The sequence below is a fragment of the Rosa rugosa genome, chromosome 2 (genome assembly GCF_958449725.1).
Source record: "Rosa rugosa chromosome 2, drRosRugo1.1, whole genome shotgun sequence".
Taxonomy (NCBI): domain Eukaryota; kingdom Viridiplantae; phylum Streptophyta; class Magnoliopsida; order Rosales; family Rosaceae; genus Rosa; species Rosa rugosa.
Genome location: NC_084821.1, coordinates 10,520,174 through 10,539,885, shown reverse-complemented (window position 1 = coordinate 10,539,885; position 19,712 = coordinate 10,520,174). Strand labels below are relative to the sequence as shown.

Here is a 19,712-nt window from a genome sequence, read left to right as displayed (position 1 = left end):
TTTTATTTTGAAAACTGAACGTTTTAGGGGGGTCAAAGGAGTTGACTTTTTATACATTGGGAAATTGGGAAAACTTCCTTCATGAAAGTTGTAGAGCGCGTCGATACGAGTTCGTGGACATATGGAACGTAATATTCGGAGTTCGTATGAATAAGTTACGAATATTTGAAATTTGGGATTTTCTATAAATATGAAAAAAAATCCGAATATTGCAAATGAGGACAGAATTTCTGGAACTCCAGAAATTTCTCCCCATTTCTCTCCCGAGCCCAGCCGCGACCCCCTCCCTTCGTCACCTTCGTTCTTCCTCATCCGGCCACCGATTGATGTGAAACAAAGTGGGTTTTTCTGGTCTCGACCCCCTTTACGAGTTTGTAGAAGAAATCGAAGTGAAATACGAGCTGTTTGAGGCTCTACAAGGTCGAGAAGAGAGCCTCGTCGGAGACGAAATCGCTCTTCCCCACTTTTTCTGGGCTCTACTTTGTCTGGCCATATCTTCCTCTACAGGCCTCCGATCGACCTGATTCCAAAAGCAATTTTTCTCACCGTGAAGTTTTCTACAACTTTCCAGAAGACATCGACTTGAGATAACCATCGTGGTGGCCGCTAGAAGACCGAGAAGCCGCACAGCCGAGCTGGAAATCGTCTTCCTTCGCCACCTTGGTTCTCCCAGCTCCGGCCACTATAGCTCGAGTTCTTTGAGGGCTTTTCTAGCCCAGAGGAAGTAGAAGCTATCCCCAAGAAGGCTTGCAGCGATTTGATCCGGGGTGATCGAATTTTGAAGATTGGGAAACTAGGGTTCTTCGGGTTTCAAAACTTGCGAGGTAAAATTCTACTTTTTGGCTTATAATCTGACTTTGGTGTAGTTATGAAAAGTGAAATTGGAGTTGAGTTGAAGGACTTTGATGTTGGGAGTTTTGTCTAATTTTGACTTCGGATGGGTGGCTGTGCCGCCACTGTGATGGTGGTTTCCGGCGACCTCCGGACACCCCAAGGACAGTTTCTGTCCATTTTTGTGTTCTACGTGTCGATACGATCGTTTGCATATATAATTCATAATTTTTGGATATCGTATGATGAAGTTATGAATTTTTAAGTTTCGATCGATTTCGATCGTTAGATTTGTGATATGTGAAGTTAGGACCGTCAGATGGACTTGTAGTTTTGATACGATGATCTTATGACTGTCCCAGTGGCTTTGTGTGGTCATGGGCGAAGATCCGACCGTTGGATCTTCGTATAAATGCAAAACGGTGATTAGGGAGGCGATTCGTGAGAATCCGTCCGTCGGATTTTTGTATAAATTTGTGAAGATGTTAGTAAGGACGATTCAGGAAGATCTGACCGTTGGATCTTCGTGATGATTTTTGGGGGGTGATCCTAAAGGCGATCCGTGAGGATCCGACCGTTGGATCATCATTTAATTTCGATCCGACCGTTGGATTGTCGTTTGAGTATGTTTTTGAGCTATTGGCTAAGTTAAGGTCATGTGTGATTAGGTGATTGACGGTCTCCCTTGGGTGAACGATTTCGGTGTGTATTGTGTTGAATTGAAGACGCAGCGGGAATATCGAGGTGAGTAAATCGCACATGGTTCATTCACGAACCGAAACTCGGTGATTTTATTTAATTGAGAAATTGTGGAAATTGTTTTATGAAAATAAATATTTGTTTTAAATTATATGGACTTGATCGACTACGGTCCATAGGTAAGTAAAATGTATTTAAACTATAAAAATGAATTTCTAGATTTTATTGCATGTAAACTATAGTTGGTATTAGTGGTCACTCTTGTGTGGGTGACTACGTATATATATATTTACGTGGAATATATATTGGATGGTGTAATTTACTGAGTTATATTTTGAGCATTACCCTTTGGAATATGTGATTTATCTTAGATGTTGTGTTGTCTATGATAATGGGTAATTGAGTAAAGTGCGATAGTTGAGTCGTTGAGATGAATTAAATGAGGAGTCGAGTGAATTGAGAAAAGCAGTCATTCGTAAGGTGAACCTTGGCCCAGGTGACACTTTACGATACAGTTAGAGCTCTAGTCTGTCTGCCATCATACTGCTTGGGGGATAAACGAGTTATCATATGCCCTTGGGTATGACATGACATACTGAATGGGGTGATTAATATAATTAATCATAAGCCTGTAAGTATGATATACTGAATGGGGTGATTAATCTAATTAATCATAAGCCTGTAAGTATAATATACTGCATGGGATGATTTATATAAATAAATCATAAGCCTGTGAGTATATATTGAGTAAACAGTTGTTTGTTTTTGAGTAGTCATGTTGAGATGTGAGTTGATTGATGCTTGAAGTGACATTGTACACTTCAATTATTATGCAAAGAAAATACTTGAGTTAAATTTATGCATGAGTTGATTTGGTTACTTTAAATCGTGCAATCCTTTCATTTACTCATACGAGCTTTGCAAAAAGCTTACCGGGTTTGTATTGTTGCAATCCCGGTACACTATTCAAACGGTGTAGCGGGTAATCCTGCAGGTCAGGAGAATCAGGGCGGTGATCGAGCGGGTTAGAGTATTTGTTATAGTTTTACAGCATTTGTAATAGTGAGGTGAGTTAAGCTCATTGAGCCTTACAATTTGATTTGGTGAGAGTGTGTTGTAATAATTAACTTGAGGATTTGATTTATTGTAATATTGAGAGGTGTGAAGTGTGGTTGTTTGTGAGAAAAAAATTCAGGACGTTTATTCTATTAAGTTGTATAATTCATGTTTCGGATTTTAATTGTATTTAAAATTCGGGGCGTGACAGTTTGGTATCAGAGCGTAAGGTGCATATTTGGTGATGTGTCAATACCTTCCGAGTGATGGCCCGGCTGCAGCGGATCCCCATCGTGTGCTCTTCGGTATTGGCTAAGTCATTGGGTATGCGTGAGTGTTGGGAGTTGTTTAGGCCGCTAGGTCGTTTTAGGAACGTGAATACCTTCCCTATAGTATTGACTTGGTTAATATGAATTTGTATTTGACTTATACTGTGTTTTAAGTGTCATACAAGTATTAGCCAAGCATACTATACTCCTTAGGTGATGGATATTCGAAGGGGTTGTACTTAGAACCTTACAGTTGTCTTGTAGGTTCGTATGGGAATAAGTTCAGTGGCCGCAAGTTACAATCCTTGAGGAATAGGAACCTCTTGATTCAACTCTGTTAAGTCAACGAGGATTGTTTTATGGAAATGAGGTTCTTTTGATTGTTGAAGTGTTTGGTTGAGGACATGGTGTGGACCTATGCACGTACCTAGTGTGGATACGAGTATGAATTGTTATAAATTTTGTCTTCTTAAGTTGGACGTACAGATGTTTAGATGAGGTGTACGTATCAAGGATTAGATATCTTGTTTTATAAAGAGACGTCTTAGTGGAGTTTTGGTAATTGACATGTGATACGTGATTAAAGTGACTCTGAGGCAATTATGCTGACCTTGTGTGAGATTGAATTCTTAGTGTAGACTGAGAAGGTTGTGTGGTGATTTTATATACACTACGTGATGAACTTTTAGAAGGAAAAGTTATGAGTAAAAGTATGGGTTTTTTCCCTGATGTCTATAGCAGACTTGTGCATATGGCAGCCTTGTGGTGGTGCCAGTAGTGTTTATTTTATAACAGTTTTTATGGCAGTGCTTGTAGTGCTTTAGTGGTAGTTGTGTGATGTAACCATTTGATAGAACTCACCTTGGTTAAGGTGTTAGCCATTGAACAGGATTCTTGACTCTGTGGTTTGGGAAGAGATTGATATAAATTTTTGAGTGTAGTGAGGTAATTTGGAGATACTTAGGTTATCTATAAGGAGGGTGGTGGAGTTTGTTATCGAGGTGATACCAGGTTAGATACCTATATTAATGTCGCCTTATTGGATGAAACTGAACTTAAGGAGTTGAAAGTTCAAGGTGAGAGTTTACTTGAGTAGAGATTCATTAGAGCTAGTATTTTTCCATGAGGGTACTGTATTGAGAAAGAAGAAGAATGTGGCTATGTTCCTTCTTTAAGGTGAAACATGACCATGATTAGATTTGGTACTAAGGATATGAATTATCGATAATGACTTGGAGCGAATTTGTAGCATTCTTTTGAGACATGTACTTTCCTGCCCAGTGAAGGATATGTTAGTGTTCTAGTTCTAAAGATCACGAGCGTAAGAGGTGTTAAGTTTGGTGCTCTATAGGTGTTTCTGAATGGGAAGTGTTTAGCTTTATTAATCCCTGAATTCTAGCGACGAAATTGTTTGTGTTTGGTTTGACTCAGAGGATGCTAGCTAGACCTCTGTGCAACTTAATTGATTGTTTGTGATAAATCATTTTGAAAGATGTGTGCAGCAGAGTCTCGATGGTTTTGAAAAGAGTATTAAGTGACCAAGGTTCGATCCTTGGTGTTGTTGTGGTTAAACAAAAAGAAAAAGAAAACATGCACACAATCTTATTGATTTTATATTACAAAAAGGGAAACGAGGACTATGCTATACTAAGCCTAGTCAGCAGCTCCGGATGGGTTGAGGCTGAGCTCAAGAGAAACGTTTGAGCCACTGTGGTAACCGCCTGAGCCACCAGAATAGTAACCAAAAGCGCTACCTTCCTCGGAAGTAGCCTTCAGGTTACCAAAGACGTCCTCGCCGTGCACGGGGAACAGAGGAAGAGTTTGAACCTCCTGGTGATCTCCTCCTCGTTGTTGCAGGGATGTTTGTCCTCCTGTTGTGCCAAAAGAGTTGTACTGGTATTAGTGTTGAAGTGTGAGGAAGAATATGAAACAAAATTTAAATCAAGAAATCCTTCATTACCAGTAGAATAGGTGGAACCAAAGTTGAGATCAATGGATCTACCATCATCAGTAGAACTAGTGGACCCAAAATTGATGTCAATGGATCCACCAGCTGGCCCAAAATTGATGTCGATGGATCCACCAGCACCAGTGGACCCAAAATTGAGATCAATGGATCTACCAGTACCAAGAGAACTAGTTCCCATGGGCACTGGAGCAGCCTGATTACACCTATTCATCTGCTTCTCTCGAGCCCTGACGTTCTGGAACCAAAAGTAAATGTTCTTACCCTCAACATGTCCATACTGGTTCAGCTGGAGGCAGATCTCGTGAATGTGCTCTGAAGTTGGGCACTTAAATCCCTTGACGTAGTAAAGATCCTTGAGGATTCTTATTTGTTCTGGAGTAGGAATCCACCTGGTACGGCTTCGCCAGAAATCCATGTTGGCACTACTTCCAGCTGCTTGGGTGTTTCCTCCCTCCTCTGTTGGTTGCTGTTGTTGTGGTTCCATTTGTTGCGGGGTTTGGAGCTCCATTAGTTGCAGAGTTCGTGGCTCTTGGGTCATGGAGTGAGAGGATGTGAAAATCGAGGAATACATGGTTTAGTGTTTGAGGGAGATTTTGCTAGAAGGATTGGAGTTGTTGAACTGGTGATTGAAGATCTGAGAGTGAAAAACTGGGGATTTGAGAAGAGAAAGGCTGAAGAGTTGAGAGAGAAAGGCTTGAGCTCGGAAGAAAATTTCTTTTCCTTTGGAGTGAACAGTCGCGTCTCCAGAATGCACCTATTTATAGAACAAGGTGAGCAGATCTCCACCGTTGGATGAACGATCTCAGAATTTGAATCCACGCGTTGGATTAAAGTCGCCCCGAAACCCGGAAAAGCTGTTGGCGCGTGTTGAGCGTGTAAGGGGACAGGCCGAACCTCGAGACGCTGTGGCAGACAGCTTTAGCAGAAAGTGATTTGCTTTCCGTAAATCACGGAAGAGACGTGTCGTGGCACGTGGAGTGTACCGACAGTTTGTTGTTATTCTATCGCTTATGATAGAATAAATGAAAGAAGTTGCATGGATAGTAACGAGAGCAGCTGGTGCTCTAGTGGTTGAAGAGCAAGGCTCTTGTACAAGAGGTCAGAGGTTCGAACCTTGCCTCTCGTTTATTTTTATTATGTTCGCTTATGACATAATAAATATAACACGTGAGCATATATTAATGAAGGCAGCTCTTGCTTCAGTGGTTGGGAGCAAAACCTTCGTGTTCGAGGTCGGGAGTTCGAACCTTACCTCTTACAAATATTTTTGGATCTCGTATATGCTTGATATACGGACGTATATACGGTATGTACGGTATACATACGTATATACGGTCTGTACGGTATGCATAAGTATATACAGTTGTATGGTATGCATACGTATATACGGTCTGTACGGTATGTATACGTATATACGGTATGTACAATTTCATACCGTAGCCGAGCTAAAAAGTTGTGGGCCGAATAGTAGGCCCGAATAGTAAGCCCAAATTTGGTTGGGCCTATTCAAAATGCGTTTGGTTCGGCCGATTGGTAGGCCCAAATAGTAAGCCCAATTGTTCGGCCGATTTGTAGGCCCAAATAGTAAGCCCAATTGTTCGGCCGATTGGTAGGCACAAATAGTAAGCCCAATTGTTCGGCCCGAATGGTAGGCCCAAATGTTAAGCCCAATTGTTCGGCCCAAATGGTAGGCCCAAATGTTAAACCCAAATTGGTTCGGGCCGGTTCGAAATGTGGATGGTTCGGTTTCTTCGGCCCAATTGGCCAGCCCTAATGCTTAGCCCAAGGATTGAGCAAGCCCAAGTCATCATCACTGGGTGTCAGATTTTATTGGCATGCTTTTGGGGATGATTTGTTTTGAGTGATGCATCTCTATTGTTGTGTAGAATAGTGCATGTTTAAGTTTTACTATAGAGATTTACCGTGATGCTAATTGAGTAGCGAAACGCTTTGTGAGAATGTTTACTGTGCTTGTATGCCAGTACAGGATGATGATCTATGTGAAGATCTATGTGATGATCTATGAGATGATCTATGTGAAGATCTATGTGAGGATCCATGTGGTGATTTTGTGTGAGTTTACTTTTGTGATGAAAGAATTTGTGGCCTTAGGAATGTATTTTTATACAAAGGGCTGTGGCTTTGTAGATTACTACAGCTTTGGAAAGGATGGAGATTCGATGGTTAGGTTAACCGTAATCGAGAGCAATTAACTTGCGCTTAAATTTCGGGACGAAATTTCTTTAAGGAGGGTGGATTGTAATACCCGAAAAATTCAAGTTAATTTCCGATGACGTTTTGGAAATGATTTCGTGGTCGTGGACACGAGTACGAAGCTTAGAGGAGTGTGGAATTAGTTCGAGCGATTTTATTTTGAAAACTGAACGTTTTAGGGGGGTCAAAGGAGTTGACTTTTTATACATTGGGAAATTGGGAAAACTTCCTTCATGAAAGTTGTAGAGCGCGTCGATACGAGTTCGTGGACATATGGAACGTAATATTCGGAGTTCGTATGAATAAGTTACAAATATTTGAAATTTGGGATTTTCTATAAATATGAAAAAAAATCCGAATATTGCAAATGAGGACAGAATTTCTGGAACTCCAGAAATTTCTCCCCATTTCTCTCCCGAGCCCAGCCGCGACCCCCTCCCTTCGTCACCTTCGTTCTTCCTCATCCGGCCACCGATTGATGTGAAACAAAGTGGGTTTTTCTGGTCTCGACCCCCTTTACGAGTTTGTAGAAGAAATCGAAGTGAAATACGAGCTGTTTGAGGCTCTACAAGGTCGAGAAGAGAGCCTCGTCGGAGACGAAATCGCTCTTCCCCACTTTTTCTGGGCTCTACTTTGTCTGGCCATATCTTCCTCTACAGGCCTCCGATCGACCTGATTCCAAAAGCAATTTTTCTCACCGTGAAGTTTTCTACAACTTTCCAGAAGACATCGACTTGAGATAACCATCGTGGTGGCCGCTAGAAGACCGAGAAGCCGCACAGCCGAGCTGGAAATCGTCTTCCTTCGCCACCTTGGTTCTCCCAGCTCCGGCCACTATAGCTCGAGTTCTTTGAGGGCTTTTCTAGCCCAGAGGAAGTAGAAGCTATCCCCAAGAAGGCTTGCAGCGATTTGATCCGGGGTGATCGAATTTTGAAGATTGGGAAACTAGGGTTCTTCGGGTTTCAAAACTTGCGAGGTAAAATTCTACTTTTTGGCTTATAATCTGACTTTGGTGTAGTTATGAAAAGTGAAATTGGAGTTGAGTTGAAGGACTTTGATGTTGGGAGTTTTGTCTAATTTTGACTTCGGATGGGTGGCTGTGCCGCCACTGTGATGGTGGTTTCCGGCGACCTCCGGACACCCCAAGGACAGTTTCTGTCCATTTTTGTGTTCTACGTGTCGATACGATCGTTTGCATATATAATTCATAATTTTTGGATATCGTATGATGAAGTTATGAATTTTTAAGTTTCGATCGATTTCGATCGTTAGATTTGTGATATGTGAAGTTAGGACCGTCAGATGGACTTGTAGTTTTGATACGATGATCTTATGACTGTCCCAGTGGCTTTGTGTGGTCATGGGCGAAGATCCGACCGTTGGATCTTCGTATAAATGCAAAACGGTGATTAGGGAGGCGATTCGTGAGAATCCGTCCGTCGGATTTTTGTATAAATTTGTGAAGATGTTAGTAAGGACGATTCAGGAAGATCTGACCGTTGGATCTTCGTGATGATTTTTGGGGGGTGATCCTAAAGGCGATCCGTGAGGATCCGACCGTTGGATCATCATTTAATTTCGATCCGACCGTTGGATTGTCGTTTGAGTATGTTTTTGAGCTATTGGCTAAGTTAAGGTCATGTGTGATTAGGTGATTGACGGTCTCCCTTGGGTGAACGATTTCGGTGTGTATTGTGTTGAATTGAAGACGCAGCGGGAATATCGAGGTGAGTAAATCGCACATGGTTCATTCACGAACCGAAACTCGGTGATTTTATTTAATTGAGAAATTGTGGAAATTGTTTTATGAAAATAAATATTTGTTTTAAATTATATGGACTTGATCGACTACGGTCCATAGGTAAGTAAAATGTATTTAAACTATAAAAATGAATTTCTAGATTTTATTGCATGTAAACTATAGTTGGTATTAGTGGTCACTCTTGTGTGGGTGACTACGTATATATATATTTACGTGGAATATATATTGGATGGTGTAATTTACTGAGTTATATTTTGAGCATTACCCTTTGGAATATGTGATTTATCTTAGATGTTGTGTTGTCTATGATAATGGGTAATTGAGTAAAGTGCGATAGTTGAGTCGTTGAGATGAATTAAATGAGGAGTCGAGTGAATTGAGAAAAGCAGTCATTCGTAAGGTGAACCTTGGCCCAGGTGACACTTTACGATACAGTTAGAGCTCTAGTCTGTCTGCCATCATACTGCTTGGGGGATAAACGAGTTATCATATGCCCTTGGGTATGACATGACATACTGAATGGGGTGATTAATATAATTAATCATAAGCCTGTAAGTATGATATACTGAATGGGGTGATTAATCTAATTAATCATAAGCCTGTAAGTATAATATACTGCATGGGATGATTTATATAAATAAATCATAAGCCTGTGAGTATATATTGAGTAAACAGTTGTTTGTTTTTGAGTAGTCATGTTGAGATGTGAGTTGATTGATGCTTGAAGTGACATTGTACACTTCAATTATTATGCAAAGAAAATACTTGAGTTAAATTTATGCATGAGTTGATTTGGTTACTTTAAATCGTGCAATCCTTTCATTTACTCATACGAGCTTTGCAAAAAGCTTACCGGGTTTGTATTGTTGCAATCCCGGTACACTATTCAAACGGTGTAGCGGGTAATCCTGCAGGTCAGGAGAATCAGGGCGGTGATCGAGCGGGTTAGAGTATTTGTTATAGTTTTACAGCATTTGTAATAGTGAGGTGAGTTAAGCTCATTGAGCCTTACAATTTGATTTGGTGAGAGTGTGTTGTAATAATTAACTTGAGGATTTGATTTATTGTAATATTGAGAGGTGTGAAGTGTGGTTGTTTGTGAGAAAAAAATTCAGGACGTTTATTCTATTAAGTTGTATAATTCATGTTTCGGATTTTAATTGTATTTAAAATTCGGGGCGTGACAATTCCTGAGCCTTCTCCCTGTCTCGTAATTCCTGGTTCCTCCCTGCATGTATTCACATGAGTGACATGACAATGTACATAATCACCCTAGAGTATCAATACAATTAATGTGTCAAACAAGTCCTCTCCCAAAAGTCCGTCGTTGATTATAGTTTGAAACGCTTACCTTCTGTTTCAATTGGTTTCCCAAAACAATAATAAAACCGGCCAGGAAATTTCGGTAGAATTCCTGGGTAGTGTACAGCTTGGTTTCCTACTTCCCCATCAATGGTAGCCCTATGGTCACAATATCACATCAACATCCAAGGAGAATACATTCTAAGAAAATGCATGCCTATGGAAGGTCTAAGGAAATCAATAATGGAACGATATCTTGACAGATCTAGTACCTCAGTTTTCCATCTTCATCCGATATTTCTTCTATATATTTCCTGAGGAAAGGAACTTTCATCTGATCTTCATAATCAAATAATACCTTACGAGAAGAAACCAAACACAACTGTTATCTGACCATAATGGGTAACAACTAACAAGCAATCGAGAATAGATATAACTTTGAACTGGTAAGTGAAACATAAGCAGGGCATGCAGAGTTCACATGTATTTAAGAGTAGACTTAGACAACTCCAATTCAGTAAGTGTAGTTTTGATAAAACAGTAACCCCCAAGATTAAAGAAAAGATAAAATAAGGTTTGTGTCCTTACGTCACCACAGTCATCTTCTCCAACAGCACCAAAGGGTATGATTTTGGCTCCAAATCTAGCTGCCATCCTCACAAACTCTGACTGTTCAGGCCAAAATAGCTTATATGCTTCCCCCTGAAAAGTGCAAGTTACAATACTGATTAGTGACTTAAATTTTCAAGTGCACGGAAATTTAATCCAGTTATGTCCTTGGCATTGTTAAAAAACAAATTAAAGAAACAATAAGGGAGAGTGAATTCAGTACCTTCCTGTGAAGAGCCACACGCACTCCACCAGGATAGAGTAGGATATGAGACTTTGCAGAGAGTAGCTTGAAAAAGCATTTTCCCGAGACAGGAACAGCACCCATAAGTCTGAAATCATCGGAAAATGGCAACTCAATTAAATTTTCTTGTTTCAATTTCATAAACATCATTGGATGTGCTATCCCTCGCAGATGGATGTCTTTTAGTTCCAACAACCCTTTTACCAGTGGAAAGGTATCAAATCCCAGTAACATGTGATAACCGACATACACTACAGGACCCTCTGAAGGAATCCCAGCAAAGCCCCTCACTATCTTCCCATCTGCTAAAGTTGAGAGCATCACTGGGCTCATAATTATGCTAATCCATCTACACATTCATTAAATATCAATATTGGAAAAGAAAAACAAAAATAAAGCCTAGCTAGGATGCATAAATACCATATAGGCCAGGAAAGTATCACCCACTTGTATCTGTCCAGTACATCTTTTAATTCAGAAGGTGATGGTGGTATGTAATCTAGAACAAAATCTCGTTCTTTTAAACGACGATAGACACCAACCTGCTTGATGACAGTTACCAAATCAAAAGCATCTTCCTGCAAAAAATTCAATGAAAAATATATGTATAGATGTGAAACTTACAAAATATTCAAGTGTGAGTACATGTAATTTATGCTCAGAAACATCTGGTTGTATAAAACGTCACAACTTAATAGTAGAGGAGAAACTAATGCACATTCGAGAACAGGATCAGATTTCTACTAGCACATGATTAGATTATCCTACCAAGAAGAGGAAATGGCCAGAGTCTTCAAATGTACGGATCTCACAATTTGCAAGCAGCCGTTGGAGTCTCAGACCTTCTTCTTGATTAGGTAGCAATGGATCTCTTCCACTAATAAACAGATAAAAAAGTGAAATCAGCACTATCATTCTAAAAAGATGATAGGGTAATGCAGCAAATTTTTCTTGTTAGTTGTCACATGTAATAAAAATGGAATGATGCATGATTATCCAGTATCTCACATGAAAATATTGCCAGAAGTGGTTACGGAAGTTTAAGGAAAACCTGGCAAGTATCAGGGTTTGAGCTTTTACAGCATGGAGGCGTGAATTGGCATACGAAGAAGCTGAATTAATTATTTGTAGCTTCCACAGAAGTGTTTCTATGGGTAAGATATCAGCAACAACCTGGAAATAACCATTAATTCTATTTCACAAGATTTACCTCGGTTTTTGAAAAATAAAATCACATAATATATATATATATATATATATATATATATATATATATATATATATATATTTATTAATTAAGCCAATTCCTGACAGAATGGTTAAATTTTTGAAGTACCTATAATGTCCACAGTTTATTAAAACTCCACATACATGTAAATATTGTATGAAGGATATGATGGTAATTTTGAAAATCAAAGGCAAAACAAAAACCACGGGAAGAGAATGCTGCGGCAGAGAAGAGAAAAAAATAATAAAAAATGCCGCAATCTCACACGATCTCCAGACTTCAGGGGAACTGCCAGGGCACGATCTCAACGCAGGCGAAGACTCAAAATGACGTGGGAGTTTATCGGAGTACATATGGCTACATCAGTTCTCACCCATCTCCCAATTTACAGTTCTTGCAAAAGTAAAAAACAAACACAGAAAGGAGAGCAAAGCATAATCAAACCCAAAAAAAAGGAGAAAATTATTATCAAATTGGCTGACAGTTTGATAATTGTTACTCTACGATTCAATCCACATGAAGTCCTTACTTCAACCAATAAGGTATGCCTTTGCTTTATGTATCGAAAGGGTTGGCAATTAGCCTCTAGGTGCGTCAATCTTTGCCAACCAATTTTGTATTGCAAGAGAGGATCAATTAGGAGGCTATCGTGGATAAAGGAGGCTATGTCCACAAGAATGATCCACTAGGAAGAGGATCAAGGATGCTATGTGGATAAACAAAAGCCTGTGATTTTGGAGAAATTAGAGTGGACTGGTAGTATACTTTGATCAAGAGGGGAGGGCAATTACTTTGCTCAGAAGTACCGATGATATTATGAATGGTTTTTTTTTTGTGTTTTTGAATGATTTTGATTCTGTGAATGGTAGATGGTGTATATATTGGTTGATGGGTTCTTCTTTGTATGTATTTCTGTATATTTTAGGGTATGGGTTCTTCTTTGTTAGCCTATAGGTACTTCTTGGCATATCTTTTTCCGTTCTTTTATCTTATATATGTTGTTTGGCCTAATTATGCTTCTTATTATTTCCAGAATAGTTCTAGGCAATCCACAAGTGAAAAAAGTTGATTGCCAGGCGATGTGTCCCTGCTTTCAGATCATGGCGAAATTTCAGTTCATAAGCCTTAATTAAATGTAGTGGGAAGGGGTTAGAGGTATTATGTTTCTGCCTTAATTATGTTATTGCCTTATGAGGTTTGGAGTTGCTGCCTTGGTAGCCCCTTCATTGGTATAATGATGAACTGCATATATAATAATCATGGCCTGCCTGGACTTTTTTTCTTTGGACAAATAATCTTTCGACTTAACCAGGTCTGTAATGTCTTTTCACTTTTGTTTTAATATGATTATACACTACCTAAGTAACTAATGCTGATTTGAACACACATTTGTTCTGATCCTCCTTTAGAAAAAATCCCTCTCATAGTGAGATCATTTGGGTCATTGCAGAAAATAGAGAGAAAAAAAAAAAAAACAAAAAACAAAAGAAGAGGGGGAGGAGAAAACCAAAGAGATGAGAAGAGAAAACAAATGAAGCCGAGAAGAAACGGTTGAAGAAGCATGAAAAGGAAGGAAAAAAACCAAAGAGAATGTAAAGAGGCCAAGTTATCAAATCTTGATTAATTGTAAGGTTGCTAGAATATTTTGTCAATTCTAGGCACTTGGCTTTTATTAGAAATGAATGATGTGATGCACATGCGAACCATACCACGGTTAAAAACATAATTCGCACGCGTGAGCGCGGCCCTTCTGCACGCGCGTATGCGCGTGCAAGAAGGCTAGTATATATAAAGTGGTCTTATGGGTGAGAGTAATGTTTCGAAGCTGTGTCTTACAGAGAGGTAAGTTATTGATGGTGCAACAAGATCCCGCGATAGCCTTTCAACGCCCTTCTCTAAATCAGCCATCATCGCACCTATATGCATGCAAAACAAGTGCAGATTAATATACGGGCAATGATATAGGGCCTCAATAAGGCCTAAGATTTGTGGCCTCAAATCCTAGGTGTCATGTCATGTAAGCAAATATAAATTTTATTTTTAATTCCACATAATCTATCTTGCCACATCATACTATTGCAACACCAACTCTACCCTTTTATACTTCATTTTAGATGTTAGGGGGTGAATTAATTACAATAATAAATTTAATTAGGTGACGAAAAAAAAAGATAAGCTATTAATTATGTATGGGAAAAAAATACAAACAGTACCCAACCTAAGGCCCACTCCGAATTTCTATACCCAAGGTTTCGAAACTATCACTTTGGTACCTGAAGTTCGGACCCCGACCCAACTTTAGTACCTGGAGCCGTTATCTCAGTAACGGTGTTTGACAGGTGACATATATTGAATGACAATTTCGTCCTTTCATATTTAATTCATTATTTTATATATATATATATATATATATATATATATATATATATATATATATATATATATATATATATTACCTCTGTTCTCTCTCTCTCTCTCTCTCTCTCTCTCTCTCTCTCTCTCTTCCCTTAACCATTATCAACGACCTTGCAGCAGCCCCTGCCTTGAAGCCCCACAGCCGGCCTCCTCCTCTATTCGAATTGTTCAAGGACTTGAACTCTACGACGTCGACGAGGCTTCGATGAACGAAGCCATCCTCAAATCTCAATTGAGTCCCTTCTCTTCTCTTCTTCACAGAGCTGCGAGCTTTCTCTATTGCATTATAGACAGTGATGATGATGATCCATTGATCGAACCAGTGGTGACGTGGAACGAAGTGAGCGAAATGGACCATTGGATTGATGAAGAAAGAGACTGAGATGGGTTCGACCCCATGAAGCTTCACCCACCTCAAAAATGGGGTTTTTGAATCAAAGGTCAAAGAAAGCTTAAACCTGAACAATTTGAAGCCCCACCCTAAACCTGAACAATTCGAAGCCCCCCCCCCCCCTCTGCGCGCACATACCCCTCCGCGTTGCTGCCCCCGCATCAGCAGCCCCCCCGTCCCTAGCCTGCGTAGCCCACCCAGCGCAGCAAGCCTGCAACCTTCCCACACGCGCCCACCCTCGATCACGTACATGGGTGATGCAACAAGGCCGCATCCAAGAAATGAAATTAATTTGCCCCAATTCTGGGTTTCATTCTTTTGGCAATGGTCTGGAGAAGATGATGGGAGAGTTGGGAGGAAGAAGAAAACGAAAAGAGCTTGAGGAAGAAGAAGAAATCTAGTGAAAGGACGAGAATACCCCTCAAAGTTTGACAGTTGACTAACGCTGTAACGGCCAACAGTGTTTTAGGTACTAAAATTGGGTCGGGCAAGGTATTTGGGGTACCATTGTGATAGTTTCGAAACCTTGGGTATAGAAATTCGGAGTGGGCCTTAGGTTGGGTACTGTTTGTATTTTTTTCCCATTATGTATTAATTTAAGAGATATGTCTACAAATTATTTGACCAATATTTTTCTTAATTTAATTAAATTCTTTCCTATAAGTTTTCTTTCCAAATAGTATTAATATATTGAATTAGGTGTCAAGAAATAGGCATTAACTTTTCTTTCCAAACATTGATTAATTTCATCCAAAAAACTAGCATTAATAAATTGATTTTGGAAAATACACATGTCTAAATTAAGAGGTAAGAAAAAATTTCATATTAGTAGCAGCCATTAATTATCATCTACAATCTAAATATATGGGGGGGGGGGGGGGGGGGGGAACTCAAATATAACATTTAAACCCTAGCTACATAAAGAGAAAAAATGAACAAAAGAATGTATATATAATCGTATGAATATGTATTTTTCACACTATATATATTTTCAAAATTTATAAGAATCCAACAAAGGTTGAATTCATATACATGTGTTAAGCAAATCTATTGTGATCGAATGTATGTGCAAATCCATTGACTGAATTACATGAAAATTTTCTATTCTTGATTGGAGAAAAAAATTGTTATTGAAATCTAAGCATGAGTGTAATGAAAAGAAAAAATACAACAAAAAAAAAAAAACTAAAATATTTTTTAGAAAGCCAAAATAACATAGTCATTAGATTTTGGAAGGATAAAATAGTATTTTTCTCAAAAGTTACATAGCATGATTTGACAAATAGTTGATGTGTGTAGGTGACATGACATGGCACCTAAGATTGAGGCCACAAATCTTAGGCCTCATTGAGGCCACAAATCATTTTCCAATAAACATATAGGTACTTTCTGTTACATGCACAGAAATTTTGAGCCATTAATTCACTTGAACTAAGTGCAACAAGTGTAGATTACACAAATCACATATCAGTTCATGATTAAATAAAATAAAATAAATAAATAAAGGAAATAAACTAGATTGACATCCTAGATCGGTTGTCTACAAACACAAATGAACCAACAAGTATGAACGAATTCCTAGCTCCGCCCATCTTTCCGGACACAAGTAAAAAGTAAATGGAATTATGGAACAAGGACAGCACACCTGCCATTGAACTCAGTACATGAGGAAGACTAAGATTGGATAATAACTCGGACATGAACTGCAGTAAAGGTAATATGGGTTGAAGTGGTGACCTGCCGAAGGACGTTGCTGCAAATGTTTATCGTAGGTGTTAAATTTAGTGAGAAATTGCATCAATTTAATATCCTCTTTTTATATACTTGCATTAAAAAGGCTTAATATGAAGGAACAAATATATGTTACCAGGATTTGCTAAAAGTAGAACAAGGTCGATATCAGGGTTAAGGGATGCCACAGATAGTGCAAGGCATGCTCCAACAGATTCTCCAACAAGATATATTGGTCTATTAGGTGAGAAATGATGCTCTGACCGAATTTTTCTCTCAACCAGCTTCACTAGGTCTGTCACATTAGAAATTTGAAAAAGAGAAATTACAAAATAATTTGATCTCCTATTGTGATTTTCATTGCATGCAGCACAGTCACATATATGGGATGACCGAGTGAAGCAAATCCAAATTGCAACACACCACATAGAGTGCCAATGCTACATATATCATAGAAAAAGAAGGAACTCAAGGAAGCTAGAACCTGTAAATGGTGTTCGATCCTTGGGAGGAATATGCAAGCACAAGACCTCAAAAATCCTTCAAACAGCAAGTATAAATTAGGCTGGGCAACTAATTAGAATGTAGTTCAATCAGCACTTAATAATAGAAAGAGGCAATAAACTATTTCCTTGAGAAGTTAGCTGGGACCAAAATAAAATAAAATAATTAAAACAGAGACTATATGTAATAGACATTCTGTAAAGAACAGTCGACGTTAATTAAAACGTACTTTCCAAGTTTCTTATGATGCATTATAAGCCCAAGTCCAGTGCCATCAATTCCTGCAGAACTTAGAGTTGAATAAAACAATTACATAAAATTGAAAGCTTTCGCAAACAGCACTTGAAGAGAAAAAAGCGGAGTACATTGAGTTTGAGTTATTATTAGTTACGTACCCGGCAAAAAGAGAAGCAGGGGGGAATCATGTAAGGGGTGACCGGAGTCTAAAGGCGAGAACCAGTGAGGTGGTCCGATGTCCGATGAGACGAGATCCTTGGCTTGCTGAAAAAAATGCTTTAAGCTCACACGCTCTTCCTCCAAAGGCTGGCTCTGGTTCTCCCCGGTTCCGGTCATGCCAGACATGGTGTGGCGTGTGGAGACGGCTAACCTTCTAGTCATCCTAGATGGAATAATGGAGAAACACGAAGTCAAATTACGTCGGAGAATGGACGGAAAGCGGCAGGGGAAGAGAGGAAGGGCGTTGGAGGCCATGAACTAGTGTTCTGGGCTCTCTCCTTGTCTGGCTTCGTTTTTGGTGTGTAATTAGTGAGAGGCAAAGTAGCTATATATATATATATATTAATTTGCCGGTGGTGATCGAGAAAGCAAGAGTAGTTTGAACAAGTTAATATAGTCACTCAGACACGGAGACTTCGACAACACGACTGGTAATGAGTAGTGAGGAGAGGAGAGGAGAGGGAAGGTGGTTCCGGAAATGCGGAGTAGTTTGATCAAGGTAATGAAAGCGTGTTGCCGCTCTCTTGGGGCCTGTTTGTCTATAATTAATTTTAAAACATGGTTTACCACCTATTTAGTTATCCAATTGTACCTTGAACTTGCAATTGAAAAAGTTAGCCCCCCTTTGTTGGAGTCGAGCTATGCAAGTTATTTGGGGTTGCCCAAATCATCTCGGCTCCTTGCAGTATCTAGCTAGGTTGCCCAAAACTCGCATAGAGCTGTCATTTATTCTCTAATCAGTGGCATATCTAGAATTTAGAACACCGACGTACACTTACACTAACATAAATAGACGGTTTGAAAACTTTAAATATGTTTAAGGACACCTAGTTTGTGTGTTTGGCTCAAACTCTGATTACTTAATTGTCCAAGTTGTAATAAAGTTAGTCTTACAGATATTCTCGGAGATATCTTATTCAATGTATGATTCAGTTTCCATTTAAGACTCATATTCTCTGGTTGTAATCCTCTATATAAAGAGACCCCTATTCTCAATGAAAGACAGCTTATTCTCTCTTAATTTCTGATTTCCTAAAACACGCTATCAGCACAAAACCCTAACTCTAAAACCCTAAAATCGTAACCTTCAAACGTTAGCTACCTTCGCCGTACACCTTGAAGCCCTCAATTCCAGGAGTCTAGAACCGGCGGCGGAACCACCGGAACCAGCCGGAAAAACCCCGAATTTGCCATCGGAAAACCTGAACTAGTTCTGTTAGCCTCGCTTGGATAGCCTTGCCAGTACACCCCTGTGCTTGCCTCCCCGCGTTCCTCTGCGTCCCTCGCTGACCCCTATGTTAGCCTCGCCCCCGCACAGCCTCGCACAACCCAGCGCGCTCCCTCTTTTGCAGACTCCTCAGTTAGCCTCGCCTCTGCACAGCCTCGCACAACCCCACGCATGCCCTCGCCTGCAGACCCCTTACTGACCCGACCCTCGGTTAGCCTGGCCAGCGCACAAGCACCGAGCGCCCTCGCCTGCAAACCCCTCGCTGACCCCTCAGTTAGCCTTGCCAACGACAGCCCCCGCACGTACTCGCACATCCCAGCGCCATCTGCCTGCAGGTTAGCCTCGCCAACCCTAGCGCCCTCGCACAACAGCCTCGCCAACCCCTCGCTAGCCCTCCACTGACCCCTCGGTGAGCCTTTCTATTAGCAAGCATCAGACACCACCGACGATTTTTCCTACCACCTCTGGCGACCCTTTTTCATGCCAATTTTCCGGCGACCCCAAAACAAGGTAAATTTTTTATAAAAATTCCCGCTTTCAGTACATTTAATTCTTTTATTTTCTCGAGGATTTTCAACCTCCCTTTTCCTACCTGTTAATGTCTAAGATTCAGCGGTAGCTAAATCTCGGTTAACGCTGGTCCGATGGGCGGACCGCTACTTGTAATTCTTTGTGACTCCCGCTATCTGTCAAATGAAATACAATGGGGGTCAGAGGGAGATTGCGGTTGACGGTCTTCTCTTCTCCGATGCCTAAGTTAGTCAATGTATTTGTGTTGACAGAATAACAGTAGGTAAGTAGTAA

General features: G+C 39.9%; 1 protein-coding gene and 2 long non-coding RNA genes across 3 annotated transcripts; 2 read left to right on the top strand and 1 right to left on the bottom strand.

The window, feature by feature from the left end:
• Positions 1 to 240: 240 nt before the first annotated feature.
• Positions 241 to 2,738, top strand: LOC133727823 (uncharacterized). The gene is made up of 3 exons (XR_009855371.1): positions 241 to 824; positions 1,500 to 1,575; positions 2,510 to 2,738. It is a non-coding gene; the product is annotated as an uncharacterized LOC133727823 (long non-coding RNA).
• Positions 2,739 to 7,430: 4,692 nt separating this feature from the next.
• LOC133727824 (uncharacterized) lies at positions 7,431 to 9,928 on the top strand. Its single transcript, XR_009855372.1, has 3 exons — positions 7,431 to 8,014; positions 8,690 to 8,765; positions 9,700 to 9,928. It is a non-coding gene; the product is annotated as an uncharacterized LOC133727824 (long non-coding RNA).
• Positions 9,929 to 9,947: 19 nt separating this feature from the next.
• On the bottom strand, positions 9,948 to 17,956 carry LOC133727822 (phytyl ester synthase 1, chloroplastic-like). Its single transcript, XM_062155223.1, has 14 exons — positions 17,620 to 17,956; positions 17,454 to 17,505; positions 17,205 to 17,260; positions 16,857 to 17,015; positions 16,635 to 16,742; positions 14,020 to 14,099; positions 12,007 to 12,128; positions 11,724 to 11,832; positions 11,403 to 11,533; positions 10,935 to 11,304; positions 10,691 to 10,804; positions 10,375 to 10,460; positions 10,152 to 10,261; positions 9,948 to 10,028 (listed from the first exon to the last, which is right to left on the bottom strand). Exons 1-14 carry the CDS (start codon positions 17,933 to 17,935, stop codon positions 9,967 to 9,969), a joined length of 1,875 nt encoding a protein of 624 aa, XP_062011207.1. The 5' UTR covers positions 17,936 to 17,956; the 3' UTR covers positions 9,948 to 9,966.
• Between the last annotated feature and the right edge of the window lie 1,756 nt (positions 17,957 to 19,712).